Below are 25,818 nucleotides of genomic sequence, written 5' to 3'. Positions count from 1 at the left end.
AAAATTCCAGGGCAGGAGGAATAGGGAACTGAGACAAGAAAATTAAACAAGGCCCAACAGTTTGGGCAGCTTACAGCTAGCTTGAGACTCCAAGACCTTTTCTTCTCCAAGACCTTAACTTCAGAACAGATAGTTAATCCCCCTCTCCCCACAAACCAAAGAATTCAGGAAAGAAGAGGGCAGGGGGAGAGGATTAGGGGGAGATTTATCTCCAAGAAGTCAGCCATTTGGGGGAAGGAGAGAAGAGGGAATGTTCATCTTATTGTTTATTTATAATAATAATAATAATAATAATAATAATAATAATTATTATTATTATTTAAATCCTCACCCGAGGATATATTTCCACTGATTTCTAGAGAGAGTGGAAGGGAGAGATTGACAGAGAAAAATATCAATCTGAGAGAAGCACATTGATTGGTTGCCTCCTGCACGTGCCCTGGATACTTTTTATAAATTCTGGGAAAGCCATAACAAAGTAAAAGGGAAACCTTGAGAGTTAATCCATATCAAGATAGTTGGCAGAGGAATTTTGAAATCTATAGACAGAAGGATATATAACCCCTTAGCTGGGAAGTCTGTCTTTGCTTTCATAGGTTTGATGTATTTGACAGATTTGCTTTCCTTGCTCTTTTGATTTAATAAACTTATTTGCTTTACCTTTTAATAAATTGGCTTTACTACAATGCAATCATCTGGAGTCGCTCACTTGAATTCCTTCCTATGAGACTGACAGGAACCACAGAGAGGACTGCCCTCTTGCTTCAACTCGGGGGCTGTCTTACAACACCTTTCCTGGTGTTTGGGTGCCTATTACATCTTCATTTACTTATTATGTTTGCAAAACTTAATGAAATGAGACATTTGGTGGGCTTTATTGTGTTTTCCTTAACACCTGAAATTGTAATGTTAAAAATACGGCAAATCTCTGAAACGTAAGTAGCAGAGTGCTTACAGGACCAAACAGTCTTCTTTACAGGACCAAACAGTGCCACCTCTGTTCGTAGATTTTACCTCTATTATTGAACTGGTCACAATACATTGCAGGTATTGGATTATGTTGTCACCTACTGGGACTAGAACACTGCTTGTGGCCTGGAGGGGAATAGATATGTATTTTTTAAATTGAGGTTATATGAATAAACAGAAAGAACAGAATATTTTTAGAAACTTTTTCTTCTAGGTGAATTAACAAAGATAGGATTATAAAATATATGGTACACTATATATAACGTGCTTGGTTATTAATATAGTTCTATGAAGCAAGCTAATATATTACTGTATAATTCATAAGGTAACTTGGTAGATCTGATCGAAGGCACAACATAGTACAATAGTTAAGAGGATCAACTATGGAGAAAGACTGCTGGAGTCTGAATCTAGACTTTGCCACTTGGTGTCTGCATGTCCTTGGGAAGACTAGCCTTTCTGTGTATCTGTTTCTATCTGTAAAACCGGGTGGCAGTAGTATTTATCTCATGGATTTGTAAAATATAAATGAGTTGTTTCCAAAAAGAGCTTTAAAGAGTGCCCAATTTTATTATAAACACAAACCAGTCAGTTATGGTCTTATTATAATAATAATTATAACTATTATTATTATTAAAGATTGAATCTCACAGGCATAGGTCAATAGAGATACAGACATAGATATTATACTCAAAGATTCGGACAACAACCTAGTTCCTTCCTTATTCTTGTAATAAAAATTCAATATGTTCCACATAAATGAAGTACTAATTTAAAGATGGGAATACGATTAGGTAGGTCAAAGAATTCACGTGGGAGAAGACAACGGACTTAATTGGAAACCTATATGCCAGAGCCCAAATATTATTAAAGAATGCAAAATAAATGTTGAGGACATTCATAATCTCTTCCTCTCTTCCTATCCAACTTTCAAAGAGTAGGAATATATTTAAGGTATTTCCACATATCTCTGAAAGTAGGAATATATTATCTTTTCCTTAATGCAGAACTATTTTCCTTAAACATGGGGAAAGCTTATGTGCATAATAAAAAAAAAGACAATTTCATTTTCCAAAGAATTTTTAATTAATTGTGAAGATCACTTAATGTTTAGAAACAGTATATCTCTCTCATTTTAGAATGTGTGTGTAAAAGGTTTAAATGTGTAATATTTTCATAAATGCTCATGTTAAAATATTTTATAAACTGCACATTGAAAGCCTCCAATATAAAATTGTTAAAAGTAGATTATGCATATTTTAAGTATTTACAAAGAGAATTTCTAACCCCTTACAGTTGTTTTTAAGCACCATCTTTCTACTGTTTAACATTATGTTCTAAACAGTGTGTCTTTAGAAAATTCTAAATGTTTCCACTCAGAGACAAATCAACTGATAGAAGATACTGATGACATCTGCAATACATAAAACGTATCTGACTTTTATGTAAGTCTGAAGAGACGAATTGCTGGTGGTCTTAAGCTGTTATATGACATGCTTCTACATTTCCAGGCCATATACTGCTTTTCTTTAGACTCTGACTCAAAAATAAGCACGTTTTTGCATTATCATTTTAATTTCATATCTAAATAGGATAGAATGAGTTTCTTCAAGGTATGGATAAACCTCTTACATATTATATGTATATAACTAAACATTGTTTTAGTTGTCTATGTTCTCTGCTATTACTGTCATCAGATGTTGGAATATTGTGTCTGCATGTATGTACATGCATGTATGCGTCTGTGTGCCTATGTATGCTTGTGTATGTGTATGCACATACTATTATATGTTAATCAAACAAATGTTTTCTTTTTACAAAAACACCGACTATTTCTGCTAGTTGTTCTATTTGCTCACCCTAAAGGTTGACCTGCAGAACAGGTGTGAAATTGAGAGATCAGCCATTTCAAAGGGCACAGCAGCAGTTGGGAAGATTGAGTTTCTTACACTTTATACCTTGTGATGTTTGTTCATTTTTAAGCTACTGAGCTACTTTATCTAAAAACATGTCTTGTTCTATTTTCATCTCCCTATTCTCTTTGTATCTTTCTACATTGTCTTTGGCAGTTTACTAAAACATTCTAACTCTGCTTTGATTAAGTTTATTCATTTTAAAATCAGGTCTCAGAATACCTTGTCCGCGTTTCAGAAAAAGGATGGGAAGGAGACAGCACTACAACTCAATTCTAGCCACAAGTGTTGAGGAAGGATTTTTGCAAAACAAACCAGGCCTTGTGAGGTGTGAAAGGGAAGGAAAGACCATTGTCTCTGTCCTGAGCAAGCAGACAGGCCAGTGAGCCAAATGCCCAAAGCGCACAAGAAAACTGGTGTCCGAAGAGATGTGAAAACAGCGTGATCTCCACACCATTTGCGAGTCTTCACAAAGATCAGGCTTGAGCTGTACACAGAAAAGGTGCAGCATTGTATAGGGGGAAAGGCTTAAAGACATCTGACAGTGACCTCCAGGGAAGGGGCGCACATGAGCAGTCACAGAGAAACCAGATGAGCTTATTCTAGGGACGATGTGACTGGCTTGACTGACAGAGGACTGTCAGCGGAGAGCAGTGGACATAAGGCTGACTGGTGCAGGCAGGAGGATATGAAAGGCAAAGCCGATGCACTACTTCTAACAAAGACTGGTAACTTAACTAGTAGGCATTGCAATGTGTGTGCAACATCAGGTCCTGGTGGAATCTCAGCCAAATAAAAATAATGTCTCTTCAATCCGTATTGGTTTGCCCATGCCCCTCTTTATTATGAATATAAAGAATTGGATGTATTAGGAAAAGACTTAAGAAAACTTTCCTTAAACTTTCACATAATAAATGGTTTTATATTTTAAAAATGAAGGTAGTATCTACGTATTTAACAGATACTGAAACGACACAAAATGAAAATCCTGAACTTTTAGAATAGTTGTTTAATAAGGTTTTACCAAACTACAATAATGACATTTCTTATAAAACATGATAATTCAAAGTTAAGGTGAAAATCTAATGAAATGTTTTTTTATTATCCACAATTTAATTTGTGGTTTTTAAGAGTTTGGGTAAAGTTATGGAAACATTGGACTAATGAGAAAATCTGTTTTTAAAAGATGAAAACTAAAGTATGTTGCCATAAATTAATATAAGTTGTTTCTAAAAATAGAAAAAAATAATTAATTTAATAAATAAAAAGAAACTTTAAATAATATTTTTATTGGATGTATAATTTGCAAATATGTTCTTTTATGTAGTGGGTTCTCTTGTTATTTTGTGGATGGCTTCTTTTGCTTTGCAGAAGCTTTTTATTTTGCTGTTGTCCCATTTGTTTATTTTCTCCTTAGTTTCCATTGTCCTGGGAGATGTATCAGTAAAGATTTTGCTAGGTGAGATGTCTGAGATTTTGGTGCCTATGGTTCCTTCTAGACCTTTAATGGTTTCACATCTTATATTTAAGTCTTTTATTCATTTTGAATTTATTCTTCTGTATGGTGTAAGTTGGTGGTCTAGTTTCATTATTTTGCATGTACATGTCCAATTTTCCCAACACCATTTATTGAAGAGACTGTCTCTACTCCAATGTATGCTCTTGTCTCCTTTGTCAAATATTAATTGAGTGAAGTGGCTTGGGAGAGTTTCTGAATTCTCTCCAAAATATATAGGGAAATCATACAACTTAAATGAAAAAGGGACCTAAGTAGACGCTTCTCCAAAGTGGACATACAGAAAACCAAGAGATATGAATAAATGCTCAAAGGCACTAATTATCTGAGAGATGCAAATCAATATGACAATGAGATATCACCTTATACCTGTAAGAATGGCTATATCAATAAATCACCAAATAACAAGTGTTGGCAAAATTGTAGAGAAAAGGGAACCCTAGAACACTGCTGGTGGGAATACAGACTGGTGCAGCCATTAAGGAAAACAGGATTGAGTTTCCTCAAAAAATTAAAAATGGAACTCCCATTTGACCTACTGATCCTACTTCTAGGAATATATCCTAAAAAACCCGAAACCCTCATAAGAAAGAATATATGCCCCCTTTGTTCATAGCAGTGCAATTTACTGAAGAGATTTGGAAACATCCTAAGTGCCCATCAGCAGGTAAATAGATAAGAAACAAACAAACAGAAACTGGTTCATTTACACAATAGAATACTATATGGCAATAAAAAAGAAATAATTCCTACCATTTGCAATAGCACAATGGACCTAGAGAATATTATGCTAAGTGAAATAAACCAGTCAGAAAAAGATAAGTATCACACAATCTCACTCAGATGTGGAATCTAATGAACCAAGTAAACTGGTCAACAAAAATATACCCAGAGACATAGAAGCATGAATAGGAAGTTGAACCTCAGAAGGAAGGCAGGGGAGGTGAGGTGGGAAGAGATCTACCAATGAACTTGCATAACCCAGGACATAGACAATGGGGTGGTGAGGGCCAGACTGGGAGGGTGAATGGGAGTGGGCTGGAAGAGGTTAATGGGGTAAAAAGAAGGACCTATGTAATACTTTCAACAATAAAGATTTAAAATAAATAGGCAAAAGAAAAGAAAAGAGTGGTCCATGTGGCTCTAAGTTTATTAGGTGATGTCACAGCTCTTATCAGATGAGCACATTAAATTTTTTTTTATTGATTTCAGAGAAGAAGAGAGAGGGGGGTAGGCAAAGAAAAACAGAAACATCAATGATGAGAGAGAATCATTGCACACCCACTACTGAGGATCAAGCCTGCAATCTGGGTATGTGCTCTGATCAGGAACTGAATGCCAACCACCTGGTTCATAGGTCACCTCTCAACCACTGGACGACATGGACTAGCTAAAAGAACCATTTTAGCTGTTCTCTTCATATAGGTGTACAACCGAGGAGATGCTGGAAGAGCATGGCCTGTCATATTTCTGTTGAACATTGCTACAAAATTAGAGTAGATTCTATTCTTCAGTTCCACAAGAACTGGCTAAGACAGGATTCAAATAACCAAAGACAAGCCTTAGTGTATATTTCCATTTCTATGTCCACTCACTGAAAATTTGAAGGAAAGGTCAGAAATCAGTAGATGAATTGATCCTAGAGAGGATAGCCCTCCTACCTCATCTGCATTAGATCTTTTGCTAGTTGACTTTTTTCATTTTTGCTTTATTTTCAGTTTTGATTTATGTACATGCAAAAGTGAGCCTAATAAAGAAAACAACAAGCCTCCTGATACACAATAATATTCATGACTAAAATAAATTATTAAGAACATAGCATACATGCTAATGGGAAAAGTAAAGTATTTTATTTCCTTAAATTTGGTGTATATATTTTAAAGTTTTTCACTTAACCAGCAGACTGGTTTACTAGTAAGATGACAAGTAAAAGATAATCTTGTTTCTCTCACAGAATTGTAACAGAATACGTATATTATTTGAAATAATTCACTATCAAAATATTGGAGCTCAGCAGGGAAACAAACTGCATTAATCCAATTTTCTTAAATCTTGAGGGATGAATGTCATATCAATGACATTTCTTCTTACATTAAAAATATATTTGGCTTATACAGATGTGAATTTTTTTCCTTTCTTTTTTTTGATGCATTTTTTTTATTTCTTTAAATCGATCTTTATTGTTAAAATATTACAGATGTCCCCTTTCTCCCCCTATTGATCCCCTCCACTCCACTTCCTACTCTCCCCACCTATCATTCCCAACCTACCACATTATTATCTATTGATATGTCCATGGATTATGCATGTATGCAAATATAAATTCTTTGGTTAATTTCTTCCTGACCTCACCCCCTTCCTTCAAAGATTTTTTCCACCTGTTCCATGCTTCCATGTCTCTGGATCTATTTTGTTCATCAATTTATTTTGTTCATTAGATTCCACATATAAGTGAGATATTTGTCTTTCTCTGACTGGCTTATTTCACTTAGCATTACACTCTCCAGGTCCCTTCATGCTGCCTCAAAGGGAGGAGTTCCTTCTTTTTTTTTTTACAGCTATACAGATGTGAATTTTTAAGATGATTTTCCTACCTATACTACTAGAGTTGCCAATTTATTTTCATAATTTTGTTTCTAATAGTTAGAAGCACAGCAAGATAAAAGGTGATGGTTTCATACATCACATTTCATACATCACCCACTATCAGATGCAAGTGTGCAATGCATTTCCCTTCGCTTATTCTCATGCCACACCCTCTTTGGGCTCTTAACTAAGACTTGGGAAGACACTGTGAAAGCAGCTATGCTTTGCAGAGACCACCTTGCCATGATGGTTAACAACCAAGTCTTGATTAACCAGGCTTTGACAGTTCTTTCTGAGATCTGCTTTTCTTGTTTAACATAGCAATGTGACCAAAACATGGTCCAACAATCTATCTCTCCACCTACCAATAGTTTTGTAAGTTCTTAGGACTATGATTTCAAATGCTTTGTAAGTAATGTTTGCAAAATCAAGTAAATCATCAATTTTTTTTCTTTATTGCATGCAGAAAAATACACAACTATTTAGACCCTTTGATTGTCATATTACAAAAATGTATGAGAATGTTAATACATTTATGTTACCAAAAGTCCAATAGACAAAATAAGTTACATTCTTTTATGCATAAGGGAATAATTACAGTCCATGTACCTGTGTTCATGAAGTAATAGTATTCTTTGAAGTAAAAATATATGGTATTTTGACCGAAATTCTTAAAGATAGAATGAAAAAGCCAAACTATTAAGAACTGAGGAAATGCTAACCTTAATTCCATTGTAGTTTAAATCTGTCAACAAAGTTATCAGGACAGCAATTTTAGAGAGAATATTCTAGGTACAGCCTATAGTATTCCACTTGTATTTAATAACAATGTGCTTTCTCAATCGAACAACCGTCCTAAGTTCTACTTCAAGATGTTTATATTTATTCAAGTTTCATTTACTACCACATGAAAGTCAGTTAAATTGTTTCACTCTAATCTTATCTTCTCATAAATGAATGTTTCTTAGATGTGTGGAATGATATATGCAAGTTTTACTCATTGGATTCACCTTTACAGGTAAATAAACAAAAAACATTTTTCTTTCTGGAGATCAATGCTATATGCTCTATGAAAAAAAATGTTCTTATGGAAAAAAAATCACCCAAAAGGGCCCCCTCAATGTGACTCTTTCACATACTCCTAAGTCATAAGTGTCTAACTACATACTTATGCCTCCTCTTGAGGATTAGCCTTTCAGGGTATCAAAGAGAATGCTCTGTCATAGAACAGAGCGCAGGGTTTTTCAAATAGCAGTCACTCAATAAATAGTTATTTAAATCAACTGTAGAATCTTTGCATTATCCCCTTGTGACTAAAATAACTAGTTCATTATTTCACAGGCTTAGACATAGATAATAATAGCCCAAAGCACTGCTATTGTGGGTCATCTCCCTCAGCAGATTTCCATATTACTTATTTGCCTAGTTTACATTGTGAGCTATTACCTAACAACCTGATCATTATATAATAAATATCACCAATGATTAGTTGTTTGTTGTCTAAATGTACCTGGAGGAATAATTCATTATATTATAATGAGAAAAGATTTAAAAAATTTTGAGGACAAAAAATACTACCAAGTAGAACAGTTCTTTTGGAAGAATTTTAAAATTATTACTATTAATTAAATTTTTATATGCATAATTCCTTATAAAGCAATGTTTGTAGAACTTTTAAATTTCAACTTTGAATAATAATTGACATTGACATCATTCAATTATGTTGCACAGTCTCTCTTTATACGAGAAAAGCAGATTAAAAACAGGCCACCCACAACATTTTGTAGGATTGAAAGGTCATCTCCAAATTGTTTCATTCTTTCTCAGATTTGGCTTATGAATGCCCAGCATTTGTAGGTTTAAAGGAGGTGAAAGGTATGTGTATGCGTAAAGCATTATTTAAGCAAGTCACGTGTTCCTTCTATTTTAGTTCACATATCTTAATACACGTCTGTGTTGTTCTTAAAAATCTTAAATTGAAGTTGAAAGATTTGATCTATCAAAATGTGATGATAAAATGATACAGGGGTAAATGCAAATTTCATGGCCAATACTGAAGAAAAAAAAAGAAAAAAAACAGTAAAAGTCCCCTTCTGTTGTCCATGTTTTATCCATTTTTAAAAACCATAGAGGGAAAAAATATTCTCAGGGGGGGAAAAATGAAGCTTTACTGCAAAAGTAATGAATGCAAGAAATGGCACTTGAAGTGGTGAAGAGATGTGAAGCATTGCAACTTCACAGCCTGGGAAGGAGCAACAGCTGTACCTAATTTCAGCCTGACGTGCTTCAGATCTCATATTCATATAGGTATTTAATGATCCAAACATAATGGTCCTATATAGGATAATTACTTATATGAAGGAGCAAACTTCATACGCATTCCATTTTAAATGAGCCTTTAAGAGGAAAAACTGCCCTGGCTCTTTGAATTATGAATAGTCTTTTTCAGCAACCCAAACGTTTGGGGCTAAATAGCTTATCTTTGACGAGAGAGTCAGAGTAGAGCTGAGGCTACTTCTTTCTGACAGACTCCCTTTGTCTCCCCCCTTCCCAGGAGAGCCAGTACAACGACAAAAGATAGAAGGCCAAGCCAATCATTAAGTCATACTGGTAGATGGTCACAAGAAATATCAGAAACAATAGGAAATAAGATATTTTTGAGTTAGTGCATTTCAAAAGCAGAGATTGACTGCTTTGAGCTTGACTTTCGTGGGCAGGGAGGTTAGCAGAAGCAGAGCTCTCAGATTCCTTGTCACCTGAAAAACATGGTGCTTGTCCAGAGTTTAATATGCCTTCAATTCTGTGCCTGACCTCTGTTGTGTTTTCAACAGCATCAGAGATTAAAACCACTGGCCCTACACACTTTTCCACACTGCATTCTCCTCTATGTGTTTCTTTCCTGCTCACTGATCTCACTGAACTTTTGGAAACTTCTTCAATTGTATCCCCAGGATGCGGGGATTTGCCAATACCCTGGATTCCGCTTGCTGGATTACAATTATATTCTGATTTAGTAGGAATAGATTGGAGAGCCATGGTACTAACTATATTATCTACAGCAACCGCCTGCTCATAAGATGACACTGAGGTTTTAGCATGGTGATTGGAAACAGGAGAGCCATTCTCAGATGCTCTATGAGTGTCTGCGTTTAAAGCAGACTGAAGAATAGCACCCGTACCCATTTCCTTTGATAATTCTTGGACCTGCCCAGGATCTCTATTTTCTGAAAATATTTTTTTATCGACTGGTGACAGTCCCAAATCCAGTTTTGAGGCTGTTTTTTGATTGCTTCTAATGACTTGTAAGGACTCCTCTAAAGGTGTTATAGTTCCAGTGCCATGTTTCTTCCTGTCATGTGTCTTTGCAGGATTGTGCGTAGATATGGCTTCTTCACTCTCCATTTCATCTACATGTACATTACAAATATCTAAATATGATGTTTTTTCAAAACCATCATCACAGGTTACACCTACTGTAGCTCCTTGACAAAAGGTATAATGTGAATCATCATTTCTCCCTTCATGTGGATCAAATGCTATTTCCTTTACCTTGATGGGCCTGTCACTTCGCGCCGTCTCTTGAGGTAGCTTAGCAATTACTGCTTTTTCTCCAGCAGACATGCTTTCTAGAGTACTTTCTGATATTGTCTTAATTAGATAAGCAGTACCTGCTCCTGCTTTCTCAGTCATATCATGATCAGCTAGAGGAGACAGTTCAGAGCTCACTGCTTCTTGGCAGGTAAACAACTTCTCTGTAGGAGTAGCAGTCAGACTCCTCGTATTATCTCTTCCCCCACAGGTATCTTCACAATCTGCCTGTTGTTTGATCTGCTGGGTTGTATTTGTCTTACTCTCTATTGCTTTTCCCTGACTTTCCAGAAAATTCCATCGTTTTTTACGGTGTTTGTTCTTATTCTGATTTTCAGGATTAATCCTACTTACATTTTCTTCTTCAACTTGGAAAAGGTAATCATTCTTCGAAATATTTCCATTTCTTGATGAACCAAATTGAGTAGGCATCTCTCCCAAAGTAGTGCCTTTGCTAATTGAGAGATCATGCTCTGTGGTTGTTGACATGGCTTCTCCCCAACTTAGACTTCCTCTTGGTGATTGAAATGCATCTTCTCTGACTGCCTGGTTGGGAGTTGAGGTGTCCTTACTCTGCAGAACAGGTAGTCCTCTGCTACTAGCTCCAGTCTCTTTCACACTTATTTCAGAGTGGCTTATCTTTCCTTGGTCATGTAAGATTGACTGAAGATTTTTGCTTTGTTTTTCACAAACACCCAGATGCATTCTTTGCTCCTCATTCTTACCATTTCCATAATCTTTCTTGGAAGATCCCTTTTCTATTGATCCTTCCAACTGGAAATCTGAATGGAAATCTCTTCTCGAACATTCCAAATCTTTCATTTTAATTCTCATAGCTCCTCCTTCATGTTTTTTATTAAGGTTGTCTTCCATTAGTTGATCCGAAGAAGGACAAGATATTTGCACACTGACCCTCCTTTGAGCTGGATTGGCATTATCATCCAATACTTCTTTGTTGCTAACATATAATTGCACCAAGTCATCCCTACCAGCATTTCCCAAAGATGGCTTGATTTTTCTCATATCTGAAGTGATTTCCTCTGAAGGTTGATGACTACACTCATTTCCTGAGAAATATTTTTCATTGCTACAAAAATCTCTCTTTAAGGAGCTTTCTGCTGATGAACTTGGAGGCAAAGTCCTTTTAAGCAAGTCACTGTATACTTCATCATGAATATGCTTCTCTCGCACCTCACCCTTACTTGGAAAATTGACTGGATCTGTTGGAAATGTATTCTTTTCATCTCTGGAAGCAGTGCTTCTTATTAAGTCTTGATTTATCTTAAGGAATAAAAACAACAAGAAATAATGACTAGCTGGTATTAATTATACAAAATGGATTCGATAGGCCTCATTAATTTGGCTACTGATTATCGGTAGATTTCCTTGGCTCATTTCATTTGTGGATTCAGTACAAATCCTCGAAGCTAGGTGTTTTTTTGGGGGGGAATCTTTGCAGGCTATGACTTGGGAATCATATTAATAAGAAAAGGGGCCAAAATTAATCACTCTCCTTCCCAGCTTCCAAATATCACATTGTATTATTCAACTATTCTTGCTTGTCATTGCACTTTCTCCTCACTTAGGATATACACATTGATAGCTCCATGCTAATCAATTAGAGAGCAGCTTCCTGGGTGCCCTTTGCTGCATTCACACTTGCTGTAGGTGCCCCTATTACAGTTTCTCTTATTAATATGTTTTCTGCAAAGCCTCTGCAAACTATTAATAGCAAAACGTCACTCAAAGAAAAGTGAGGGAGTTAATGTCTCTGCAAATTCTGTTTTAATGACCCTCTGCCAACTGGTACTCAAATGTATTTGAGCTCTTCAGTGATGCCAACTGTCAGGATTTAACAGTGAGATGCCTGTGTGTGTGTTTTTTTTCCCTCTCCTCATAACTGACATTTGCATGATCTCGATAATTATATGCAAATCTTACGTTTTCCCCTTCTTCTCACATAAGGCTCATGTTACTTGTCAACTGCACAGCTGTCTTGTAAGCCAATGCCTGTGGGTTCCACAGATTTGGTTGTATTTCCATCTATTATGGAGCTTCATTGTTTTATGCATTAATGTCAGCATGGAGCAAATTAGCTTCTAAATTATAGCTCCCTGTTCATTTATTGGACATTCAATCTCAGTAACTCCTAAACAAACTTTTATATTTGAGCCTGCTCATTGTAATGAGATGTATTGGTGAAGTATGTGATTTTTTAAGGTTCTTTCATTATATTCTGTTGTTTGAAAAAAAATGGCAATGTTAACTTTCAGCTGCTGAGAATTCTCACAATGGGTGACAACTTTGTAGTTTTTTAAAGTTAGAGTAAAGTAAATTGCATACTTCAGTGATGCAGCCTCCATATCACTAGAGAAAGGGGAGAATGTGTGGGAAGAAAGGATGAGCTTTATTTCTTTTCTGTTTCAGCCCTGACACTTGAAAAAGCAAATTTTAATCTTAGATGATTATGAATCTATGTATTTTAATGACAAGATCTTCAACCAACTACAGTAAATGATAAATTACATTATATGATTCATTTCTCCTATTTCTTCCTTTGTAATAAAAATGCTATCTAAACCATCCCCCAAATTTCAAATAGATTGAATGTTCACCAAGTGTGAAATTTATAACAAATATAATACTATATTTTACAGTACTGCACTTGTTTCTTGTTTAAAAATATGGCACAGGACATTTTCTCCTTATTTTGTAATTTAATACTATCCAATGATATAGAACATTGAGATTCTCACAAAGATGTAAGTAGGAAAAAATGCTGCTAAATGCAATACTTGTTGTGCTGGACCGAACCCTAACATCATCTAGTGCAGCCCTCTCACCTTACAGATAAGTTTATGCTAAGTGTACACTTGTCACAAAGATTAGAAATGCACATCAGAATAGCTCTACATCTTCTGTAATTCCTACAAACTATTACTCAGAGCTTCTGGTAGAGAGAGAAAAAAAATGAATGCTATTAATTTACCACTGTACAGAGCAGAAGCAGCACATGGAAATCAAAGTGTCTTGTTGATCAAGCCAGGGATGCAAGGACAGAATGGGCTGTGCTTTCACATTTGCAAACCACATTAGTGGAAGCTATTGAAAGGCCAGCATTGCAGCATCTTTGAAGCATAAATGGATTCATCTTCTCTAATAACGTGGCAACCGGAGCACTTACCCTCAGCTCTAATTCTTTCCTGTCGTGTTCATCCTGGTCCCTGTTTACATCTTTTACATGTTGAATGCCGGTTTCCAAGTCTTCCTTATCCTCTTGGGAACAAATGATTATTGGGATATGGGTATCTGAAAAGTTAATATAAGTGTACCTATGTAAGATTGTTGTAATTGTAGATTTTAACAAAAGTGATAGATTCTTTTAAGATTAAAATAAGTTAAAATAACAGTTAAAATAAGATTACCTGTAGTCTTTGAGTTCTCAAAGTTATGCTCATCTGATGTTACTGATGATTCTTCTTTACTGTTAAATTTAAAACAAGACGTTATACATTTTCCTGGGAAAATATCTTCTAAGTATTTCTATAGAGGGGGGATTTCAAACCAACATCAAACCAAATTAATTTTATGTAAACTTTCATCTTTTCTTTTATTACTTTGTATATTTTTTCAAATAAAATTGATCCCTCAGAATGATCCAAAGATATGTATTATTGTAGAAAAAAAAACAAAAGTAATTTACATAATGCCACATTTCTAACAAAGAATATGTTGCCTGTATTAAAACTTTTATAACCAAAATAAAAGTAAATGTAGACTATCCCATCATTAATGAATTTAATGCTTGCAAGTGAGAATGTTTTTCCTATTAGTTTAATTGATAAAGTTTTATGAACTGACAGTTCATTTGTGGCCATAGAAATTGCTTTCTAACATCCCAATTTTTAATTTTTTTGTGTTCTATCTTAATCAAAATTCACTTGGATTGATATAACATTAACTCTTTCTAAAAAAGGAGAAGAAAAACACATTAAGCTCACTAAAAACTGAAAGGCAGCTAAATTTATATTCAGTTAAAAGACTTTCTGAGTGTATTGCCACAGGCAAATTTTACAACCAAGACTTCAGATTGCTCATACGAAAGCATATATTTTCTTTCTTTAAAATGATTCAAGTTACACTCCCCTTTCTCTTATATTCTGCATACTGATTGAGAAAGATAACTACCTCCTACTTTCAAATGTAATCTGTTAATAGATGTTTCTGTGGCATCATTACATTTAGATTTGTCCATGACACTCAGAAAAATAAAAACAAAACTTTAGTGAAAAAGCCCACTTTGTGAAGTTATGTCATAAGTCAATGTATCAGATTTTCTTGTTCTGTTTCAGCTAAATCTGCAATAAGCAAAATCTAGAGAGTTGGCAGTGACTGATAAATATGTGTAACAGTCTATTTTTCAATAGACAATGTTGATCCAAATCCCAGATAGGCTTATCTTACTTCAACAAATCATGAAAAAATTGCAAATTCTTTCATCCAGACTATCTAAGAAAGTAATTCAGTTTTATTTGTTTTTATGATGCTTAATTTAACTTAAAATATTTGATAACTTCCAGTGGATTCATGAATGAAAATAATGTTTCTATATAAATACAATTTCAATAGTAGTATTTAAATAATTGATACTGAATTAATCTATAAATCTATATTGTTTAATGAGACCAATAAGTATGTAAAAGTATATTTTTGTGGAATATAATTGCAAACTGACATATTTTTCCTTCTCTATATACATAATATCTAGGGTTTAAAAATATATAAACCATTCAACATCACTTAATTGTTCCTACTTCCTCTTTATTCCCATAACAATGCAGAAAATAAATCTCACTTGTAGAGGAGCAATAATAGTCATTGAAAGCCTTTTGTTTTTGCCTAACCAAAATGTTATCAATCTTTTTTTTATTGTTGTTAATCCTCACCATAGATATTTTTCCATTGATTTTCAGAGAGAGGAAAGGAGGGGGAGAGACAGAACATTGATGTGAGAGCCCAGAGCCTAGATTGAACCTGGAACCAAAGTATGTGCCCTTGACTGGAATCAAACCCAAGACCCTTCAATCTATGAGCCGATACTCTATCCACTAAGTCAATGGTCGGCAAACGCATTAGTCAATAGAGCCAAATATCAACAGTACAATGATTGAAATTTCTTTTGAGAGCCAAAAACTGACTTCTGGGCATGGGCCACAAAGTTTCAATCACACTGTACGTGTGCGCCCACACATGGTATTTTGTAGAAGAGCCACATTCAAGAGACCACATTCAAAGAGCCGCATGTGGCTTGCGAGCCACAGTTTGCCAACACTGCACTAAGCCAAACCAGCCAGGGATAGCAATTGTTTTTTTTTTTTTTTTTTTTTTTTTTTTTTTTTTTAAAAACTCAATTCTCTAAACTATCTTATTTTTAAAAAAATGATGGCATCAAAAGATAAGGACCCTGTTTTCAACTCATTTTGGGCACAAATAATTAGGTAACATATTTTGTATTTATTATACACAAATTTAGGGGGAATATTAGATTCAATGATAAATACAAGAAAGAGAAGCTGAAATAGATGAATTTTAATGTCTATTAAAAGAAATAACAAAAGAAGTGTAGTAAGAATTCCAATTAATAAAATAGTATCAAGACATAGAAAAACTGAGAAATATATACCATGTTTATAGATAGGAAGAATGTAGTATGAAGATATTCTCTCCCAAATTATCTATTTTCGAATAGATTCTAATCAAAATTCAAATAGAATTTTCACTAAATTTTAAAATATGATTCTAAAGAAAGTAAGTATGGGGCTAAAGATAGCTGGAATATTTATGAGAAAAAGCAGGTACCTACTGTACCTGATTTTAAGAGTTTTATGAAGATTTACTTAAGAGAGCTATTTTGGCACCAAGACAGATGAGGACTGAGAAACTTAGTGATAGATCTAAACACATTCAACTTTGGTATATGACAAACATAGCATGTCAGACAGCAAGGAAATAAGGAACTTTTTAGTATAATAAATGGAGATAGGGAAAATGCAACTCTTATGGAAATAAAATGAAATTACCACACCATCTATTAAAAAATCAACACAAGATCAATTACCATCTTAAATGTCAAAAACCTTGAAATTGTTAGTACAAAATAAATGTAAATATCTTTCAGATCTCAAAAAAAAATTATCAGTTTAACTTTCTCAAAATTTAAAACTTGTTCATTAAAAGATATCCTATTTCTGAGTGGTGTTTCGGGATTCTTAGGATATATTCCTAGAAGTGGGATCACGGAATCAAAATTGGAGCTCCTTTTTACTTTTTTGAGAAAACTCCACATTGTTTTCCACTGTGGCTTCACCAGTCTGCATTCACCTGGCAGTGTACTAGGGTTCCCTTTTCTCCACATCCTCTCCAGCTCTTGATTGTTGATTTATTGATGATAGCCATTCTGGCAGGTGTGAGGTGATACTTCATTGTCATTTTAATGTGCATCTCTTTGATGCTTAGTAACATTGACCATTTTTTCATGTCTCTTGGCCATTCATTTATCTATTTTGGAGAAGTGTGTATTCAAGTCCTTTACCCATTTTTTAATTGGATTATTTTTCTTTTGTTGAGTTGTATGAGTACTATATATATCATGGAAATTAACACTTTATGAGATGAATCTCTAACAAATACATTCTCTCAGACAAGGGGTTCCCTTTTCATTTTGATGGTGGTTTATTTTGTTGTGCAGAAGCTTTTTAGTTTGATGTAGTACCATTTGTTTATTTCTCTCTTTGTTTCACTTGCCCTAGGAGATGTATCAGTGAAAATTCTGCTATGTGAGATGTCTGAGATTTTTCTTTTTACATTTTCTTCTAGGATTTTTATGGTTTCAAAATTTACATTTAAGTCTTTTATCCATTTTGAATTTATTCTTCTGTATTGTTTGTGTTGGTAGTCTAGTTTCATTATTTTACATGTACCTGTTCAATTTTCCCAACACCATTTATTGAAGAGACTGTCTTTACTCCAGTGTATGCTCTTGCCTTCTTTGTCAAATATTAATTGAACATCCTGAAACATCATGCAGAAAGCATATATGAACCTCTATGTTCATAGCAGTTTACAATAGCTAAGATCTGGAAACAACCCAAATATCCATTAGTAGATGAGTGGATAAAAAAAAGCTGTGGTACATCTGAAAAAGGGTACCTCTGTAAAACTTCAACAATAAATATAATTTTAAGAAAGATATATTTATAATGAAAAAGCATAAATTACAAATTTGGATAAGATGCTTGCATTGTGAAAAATCAACACAAATACATGCTAAAATATATAAAGAACTCATACAAATCAATGAGAAAGCACATAGGTTTTGAAAGAATCAGGGAGAGGGACAGACACTTCATAGAAGATAAAATACACTTAGCAAACAAGTACATAAAGAGATGGTCAGCATTATTAAATGACATAGAAAGAAAAAGTTGCTCTTTTATATCACTTAATTGATAAAAATTGCTATCAACAGCATAAGCTTGAATCCACCCAAATGCACATAAATGAGTAAACAAAAAACTATGTCATAACACAAAGAAATATTATATACCGCTCAAAGATGATAAACTACAGAGAACTACAACAATATGAATAAATCTTACCAAACTATATTAAGTGAACAGTTCCAAACATTACATCAGAGGATGTTATTTTATTATCTAAGATAAAAATACCTAAAATAATTTAAATATATATGCCAAGGAATAGATAGAATATAATAAAACTAGAGGCCCGGTGCACAAAATTTGTGCACTTGGGGGAGGGGCATCCCTCATCCTGGCTTGCACCCTTTCACAGTCCAGAACCCTTCGGGGGATGTCTGTCTGCTGGCTTAGGCCTGTTGGGAATGGGCCTAAGCCAGCAGGTGGACATCCCTCTCGCAGTCCGAAACCCCTTACTCCTTACTGCCCATCTGCTCACTGCTCCTTACCACTCGGTTCACTGCTTCTTCCTTAGCACTGCTGCGGAGGCAAAACAGGCTCCCGCTACTGCTATTGTGCTCACCAGCCATGAGCCCAGCTTCTGGCTGAGTGAAGCTCCCCTTGTGAGAGTGCACTGACCACTAGGAGGCAGCTTCTGCATTGAGTGTCTGTCCCCTGGTGGTCAGTGCACATCATAAGGACCGGTCGTTCTGGTCATTCTGGTCATTCCACCACAAGAGTCATTTAGGCTTTATTATATAGAAGTTATATTCCTATTTTGTATTTGTTTTATATGCGAGTAGCATTCTTTGCTACTATCTAGGGGAATACTTCTGAATGAGGCAGAGGCTTTTAATCAAGAATTTAAAGATGGGACCCACATTACTTGAGATGGGGAATTCAGGAGGTTAAACAAGGTGAAGGAAACAGGGTGATTTCTACAAATATTGTACTAGATCACCACAATAATCAAGACAGAGTCCCTGCCCTCAGAGTTCTCACAAGTCAGTGGGGAAAATGGACAATTAAATAAAAGTAATATAGGCTCTGGCCAATGTGGCTCAGTTGGGTGAGAATCATTCTAGGCACCAAAAAGTTGTTTCATTACCTCATTACAGAACATACCCAGATTGTGGGTTTGATCCCTAGTTGGGGTGTATTTAGGAGGCAACTAATGGATGTTTTTCTCTCATACTGATGTTTCTCTAAAATTTCCTGCTCTCTCTCCAAAATCAATAAAAACATATTTAAAAAATAAATAAATAAGGCAATATAATCATCCCCCATTATGTGAAGTTCCCCACCCCCTCAGAATTTAACTTACCTATGGTCAACCATGATCTAAAAACATTAAATGAAAAATTCACAATGTAAATGGTTCGTATGTTTTAAATAGCAAACAGTTATGAGTATTTTTATAAGATCTTGAACCACCCTGCCCTGTCCTTCCCAGGACTTGAAGCATTTCTTTGCCCGGTATTTCCACACTATAAAAGCACCCTGCCCATTAGTCATTTAGTAGCCTTCTTGGTGATTACACAGACAGTCACACTATTGCAGTTCCTGTGCTCAATTTCACTTAATAAAGGGACCAAAGTGCAAGAAGAGTGATGCTGACAGTTCGGCTATGCCAAAGAGGAGCCAGAAAGTGCTTCCTTTAAGTGAAAAGGTGAACGTTCTTGACTTAATAACAAATGAACAAAACCATGCACTGAGGTTGCTCAAATCTTTGGTAAGAATGATTTTTTGTCTTTGAAATTATGAAGAACAAAGAAATTTAAGCTAGTTTTTCCTTTTTGAGAGGCAACATTGTTTAAATTAGCCAAGATATGGAAGCAACCTAAAGATCCTTACATAGATGGATGTATAAAGAAGAAGGGGTGCATATATACAGTGGAATATGTCTCAGCCCTGAAAAAGAGAATGAATAACATGGATGGACCTAGAGGCTATTCTGCTGAGTGAAATTAGGAAGACAGAGAAAGGCAAATGCCATATGATCACACTTATTTATGGAATATAAAAAACAAAAATATACAAACACACGAGACAGAAATAAACTCATAGATACAGAGGACATTTTGATAGCTGCCAGCTGGCAGAAGGGTTGGATGGTATGTGTGAAAGGGGGACGGGTTAAGAAGTACTAATTAGTAGTTACAAAATAGTCACAGGGTTGTGAGGTACAGCATTATGGAATAGCAAATAATGCTCTGATAACTATGTATGGTATAAGGTGGGTACTAGATTTATCAGGATGGTCACTTTGCAAGTTATATAAATGTCTAAACACTATGTTGTACACCCAAAACTAATATAATATTATATTTTTAAAATAAGTGAGTGAAGAATGTTGTATTTGCATCCTCTGATCACCCTGCATGAAATTATTCAGCACTGTCTAAAGGGAACAAAACTTGTAATTCTTAATTGTTATCATCTCACTCTATGATAAAAAGCTAAAAAAAAAAAATGAATGTTGAACTACTCAAGAACTTTGCTCATCATCTATGTTCAGAATGTGATCTTATTTGATTTCCTCCACCCTCCTTCCCTAAAGGAAAACAAAAGTAAAGAAAATGAATGGAGAATCTTTAAAGTAGAAATAATATGTAACTCATTAGGGATTTGTTTTTAAAAAGACATTTAAAGAGAGTATATTAGCATTGGCATTGATAAGTGGGTATTTTATTTCTATAAATAAGTGGGTATTGATAAGTGGGTATTTTATTTCTATAAATACCCACTTATCAATGCCAATGCTAATATACTCTATCCTTCAAATGCTCAAAGTAGAACCAATTCTCAATCTTATATGATAAAAGGGTAATATACAAATTGACTCTAACAGCAAAATGACCTATTGCTATGATGCACACTGATCACCAGGGGGCAGACGCTCAACACAGGAGCTGTCCTTTGGTGGTCAGTGCATTTCCACAGGGAGAGCCCCACTCAACCAAAAGCCGGCTTATGGCTGGCCAGTGCAGCTGCGGTGGCAGGACCCTCTCCTGCCTCCATGGCAGCATTAAGGATGTCTGACTAACAGCTTAGGTCTACTCCCCATTGGCTCCCGGACTGGGCTGCCAGAGGGATGTCTGACTGCCAGCTTAGGTCTGATCCCACAGGAAGCGGGACTAAACCATCATTTGGACATCCCCCGGGGGGTTCCAAACTGTGAGAGGGTGCAGGATGGGCTGAAGGACCCCGCCAAGTGCATGAATTTTCATGCACTGGCCTCTGGTGGTAAGAATAAATAACATGAATTCCAGTTTTAAATTCTATATTTATCTAACTAACAGAAGTATTCTATAAATATAATCTTTAAATATTTAATTAAAAGTTTCTTAAATTCTTTCCCAAAAGAAATATAAATACTACTACTAGAATCAATATAAATAATTGTTAAAATTGCAAAAGTAAATTCTCAAACTTTATGGCCAGCATTATTAGTTCAAATTGATAGAAATCTTACCTGTACACTTTGCTAGCTAGTCTTACATTATTTGTAGTGCAGACTATGAGATGATTTATTCCTACTTTATTTTACTTATGTCCAGGCAAAATTTCTCAAATACTGGAACGTTAGCAATGTCTACAACTCACTGGGATAAACAAATATATTGGATAATACATTTTATACAAGCTAATATATTACTTTTAAAATATAATCACAAGATGTGAGAAACCACAAGTCTGTTGAGCATACACTAGTGAAGTGTTCAAGTATTCAAGTATGTAAGAATTTTACCATTTTGTTAGTGACTAAATAGTTTTATTATCATTTTCTTATTTTCCATGAAGTGGAAATATTACATTTCTAAAACCTTTTATATTTCTATTTCTAAATTAGGACATTGCCTATTACCTCGGTGCTTGATCTTGAAAATGTACTGGAAACAATGGTACTGTGTTTTCTTGATGCAGATTTTAATAGCGTAAGAAGAAGAATTGTTGTTGAAGAATTCTTTTATAAGTTTTTCCTCCAAAGTTTCTTAACTTCCTAACTCCTTGTTTCCTACCAAGGATTGCCCATACAAATATAATTTGTCATCTCAAAGTGGTGGGTGTTATTTTTTCATGCCCAACCCATAGGAATCAGGGAGAAGAAGATTATTTAAATTTAATTTTGTATTGAATTTGTATACCACTTGTAATTTTGTAGATATATGTATATTCTCAAGAGGGACCAACTAAATTGTGAGAATCCAGTACATTTTTAAGTAGAATACTGAGGGTCAAAGCACAAGCCAAACAATTTGTAGGTTGCTTGGGTATGAAATATCCCAAGAATAATTCATAAATTTTAAGTGGAAAAAGATTTGTAGGTAAACCTGGCTCAAGGGACACCTTTGCCACTACCTACCAATTATAGTCTATTGAGAGAGAAATGTAAATGTTTTTGTTTTTAAGTGAATGACATTGGAAAAAAAAAATATATATATATATATATATATATATATAGTCAGAAAGAAATCAGAAAAAATTTCTTAAATTTGTTGGCTTAAAGTCTTTATTTTATCTGATTTCTTTTCTTTTTTTAAAAAAAATTAAATTTATTGGGGTGACAATGGTTAATAGGGACATATAGGTTTCAGGTGTGGATTTTGATGTTACAAGATCTGTATATTGCACTGTGTGCCCACCAGCCAAAGTTAAGTCATCTTTAGTCACCATGTATTAGACACCCCTCCCTCTCACCCCCATCCCTCCCCCCAACCAATTTTTCTCTGGCAACCACCATGATGCTGTTTGTGTCGGTGAGTTTAATTTTAAATTCTACCGTAAAAGTGAAATCATATGGTTCTTAGCTCTTTCTGCCTGTCTTATTTGACTTAGCATAATACTTCCAAGGCCCATCTGTGTTATCCCGAATGGCAGTATTTCATATTTTCTTATGGCTGAGTAGTATTCTATTGTGTATATGTACCAGATCTTCTTTATTCAGTCCTCTGTTGTAGAACACTCTGGTTGTCTTCATGTATTGGCCATTATGAATAATATACAGTAATGAACATATGGGTACATATATCTTTGCAAATACATGTTTTTGATTTTTTGGGGGTATATAGCCAAGAGAGGAGTTGCTGGGTCATATGGTCGTTCAATTATCAATTTTTCGAGCTATTGTCAGACTGTTTTCCATAGTGGTTGTGCCATTCTACATTCCCACCAGTGAGTGAGGCTTCCCTTTTCATAAATCTCTCTAACATTTGTTATTACTAGTCTTGTAGATAATAGCCATTCTTACAGGTATGAGGTGGCATAACACTGCAGTTCTGATTTGTATTTCCTTAATTGCTAGTAAGGTTAACATTTTTTTTTCATATATCTATTGGTTGTTTGTATGTCTTCTTAGAAGGTGTCTATTTAGGTCCCTGCCCATTTTTAATTGAGTTTGTTGTTTGTTTGGTGTTGAATTTTATAAGTTTTTTTTAAAATATATTTTGGATACTAAACCTTTGTTGGGACTATTCTTTAGAAATATATCCCATTTGGTCATCTTTCTGTTTGTTTTGTTGTCAGTTTATTTTGCTGTGCAGAGATTTTTAGTTTGGTATAGTCCCATTCATTTATTTTTGCCTTTACTTCCCTTGCCTTTGGAGTTAAGTTCATGAAATGTTCTCTATGACCAAGTCCCTAAGTTTAGTACCTATGTTTTCTTTTATGTAACTTATTACTTCAGATCTTATATTTAGGTCTTTGATCCATTTTGAATTAATTTTTGTACATGGGGACAAACTATAATCCAGTTTCATTTTTTTGCATGTGGCTTTCCAGTTTTCCCAGCACCATTTATTGAAGAGACTACCTTGACTCCATTGTGTGTTTCTGGCTCCTTGCTCACAAATTATCTGCCCATATTCATGTGGTTTTATTCTGGCCTCTCAATTATGTTACACCGATCTATGTGTCTTCTTTTCTGCCACCTTTCCACCATATTGTTTTGATTATTGTAGCATAATTTGAAGTCAGGTAGTTTTGTTCTTTTTTTTTTTTTTTCCCCTCTCAGGATTGCTTTGGTTATTCAGAGTCTTCTGTAGTTCCATACAAATCTGATGATATTTTGTTTTGTTTCCTTTAAAAATGACATTGGTATTTTAATGAGGCTTGCATTAAATCCATATATCACTTTGGGTAGTAAGGCCATTTTAACAATGTTGATTCTTTCAACCCATGAACACAGGACATTTTCCCATTTTGTTGGTTTTAAAAAAATCTCTTTTAATAATTATTTGTAATTTTTAGTATATAGGTCTTTATGTTCTTTTAAAGTTTATCTCAAGGTATTTTATTCTTTTGTTTGCAATTGCAAAAGTAATTTCTTTCATTTCTTTTTCTGAAATTTTGTTATTAGTGTTCCAGAAGGCAGATTTTTGTACATTAATTTTGTATCCTGCAACTTAACTGTATTTGTTTTTTGTTTCTAATAGTTGTGTGTTTTTTTGGTTTTTTTTTTTGTGTGTGTGTGAAGTCTTTAGGGTTTTCTATATATAAAATCGTGTTATCTAAAAAAAAAATCATGTCATCTGCAAAAAGTGACACTTTTACTTCCTTCTCAATTTGGATGCCTTTTCTTTCTCTTGCCTTATTACTGTGGCTAGAACTTCCAGAATTATCCAGATGTATAAAAAGCCAGTGTCTGTGACAACCAAAAGACCAGTCGCTATGACACCCACTGTGTCCAACCAATCTCCTGGCCCCTCCCCTCTGCCAGCTTGCCCCTGATGGGACTCTCCCATCCATATCAAGAGCAGGCTGCACAGAGCCTGACCCTTCCTGTCAGCCCTGAGTCCCTGGGGTTGAGAATTCTGATGGCCCTGCCCAGAGAGTAGAGGCACCTGAAGGGCAGGGACAGAGACCACAGGCCTCCAGGGAGCACCGCAGAGTTGGAAAGGAGAGGAGTGGGTGTGCAGAGCAGTAAAGGTGAAGCCAGCGGACATCAGCCCAGAATCCAGCCCTTCCCCCGGAGTCAGTGGACCCTCAACCCAGAACCCCAGTTCGAATCAGAAGAGCCAGAGGAAGGCTTCAGGAAGCTCTATGCAGAGCTGCTCTTTGAGAAGGAGAGACTTCATGAAGCCCTGACCAAGACCACATTGCGGCTGGCACAGCTCAAGGTGGAGCTGAAAGGTGCCACGCAGAGGCAGGAGCGCTTTGCAGAGAGGCTGGCCCTCCTGGAGCTGGAGAGATTTGAGCACAGGGCCCTGGAGTGCAAGACCGCTGAGCTGGAAGAGGAGCTGAAGGGCCTGTCCAACCTCTGGGCTGACAACCAGCATCTTAAGGACAAGAACATGGCCCTGACCCACGTCATCAGCAAACTGTCCACATGACCCCAGAGGACTTGCCCCTGCACATGCATTCTTACAGCTTCTGCCACACGCACCCTTTCCCCTGTGTGAGCATGAGTGATAGGGCTTCTGGGGAGTCTCTGAAGCCATAACCTCCCCTTGAGACCTCCAGCCTGGGAGGGGAGGACAGAGCCCCAAGGAGCCAAGGGGGCCATCTGAGGCCAGGATGGAGAGGGGAGGCTGAGCTAGGTAGTGGACAAGGGCTGCAGATAGGACCAGGAAGGAACCGAGGACCAGGAAGTGCCAGGACCAGTAGCTCAAATCTCTACAGCTCTAGGAGGGCCGGCCTCTCTGAAAAGAGGTCCCCTCTCACTTGTGCTGCCACCAGTCACCCCTCCTGCCTCTGAGCAGGGATCCAAGAATGTGCCAAGCATCCCGCCAGCCTGGGCAGGGTGAGCCTATATATAGGGTCCGTGTGC

At 35.7% G+C, this 25,818-nt stretch overlaps 1 protein-coding gene across 1 annotated transcript in view; it reads right to left on the bottom strand.

The window, feature by feature from the left end:
* Positions 1-1,195: 1,195 nt before the first annotated feature.
* Positions 1,196-25,818, bottom strand: part of PPP1R3A (protein phosphatase 1 regulatory subunit 3A) — a 48,234-nt gene continuing 23,611 nt past the window's right edge. Inside the window, exons 2-4 of the mRNA XM_084896206.1 lie at positions 13,998-14,056; positions 13,757-13,881; positions 1,196-11,853 (exon numbers count right to left, since the gene is read on the bottom strand). Of these exons, the coding sequence (XP_084752332.1) occupies positions 9,496-11,853; positions 13,757-13,881; positions 13,998-14,056 (2,542 nt within the window). The 3' untranslated portion in view covers positions 1,196-9,495. The remainder of the gene's footprint in view (positions 11,854-13,756; positions 13,882-13,997; positions 14,057-25,818) is intronic.

This window comes from Pipistrellus hanaki, assembly GCF_964339955.1.
Source record: "Pipistrellus hanaki genome assembly, chromosome: 10".
Taxonomy (NCBI): Eukaryota; Metazoa; Chordata; class Mammalia; order Chiroptera; family Vespertilionidae; genus Pipistrellus; species Pipistrellus hanaki.
This window is presented reverse-complemented; position numbering and strand designations above follow the sequence as displayed.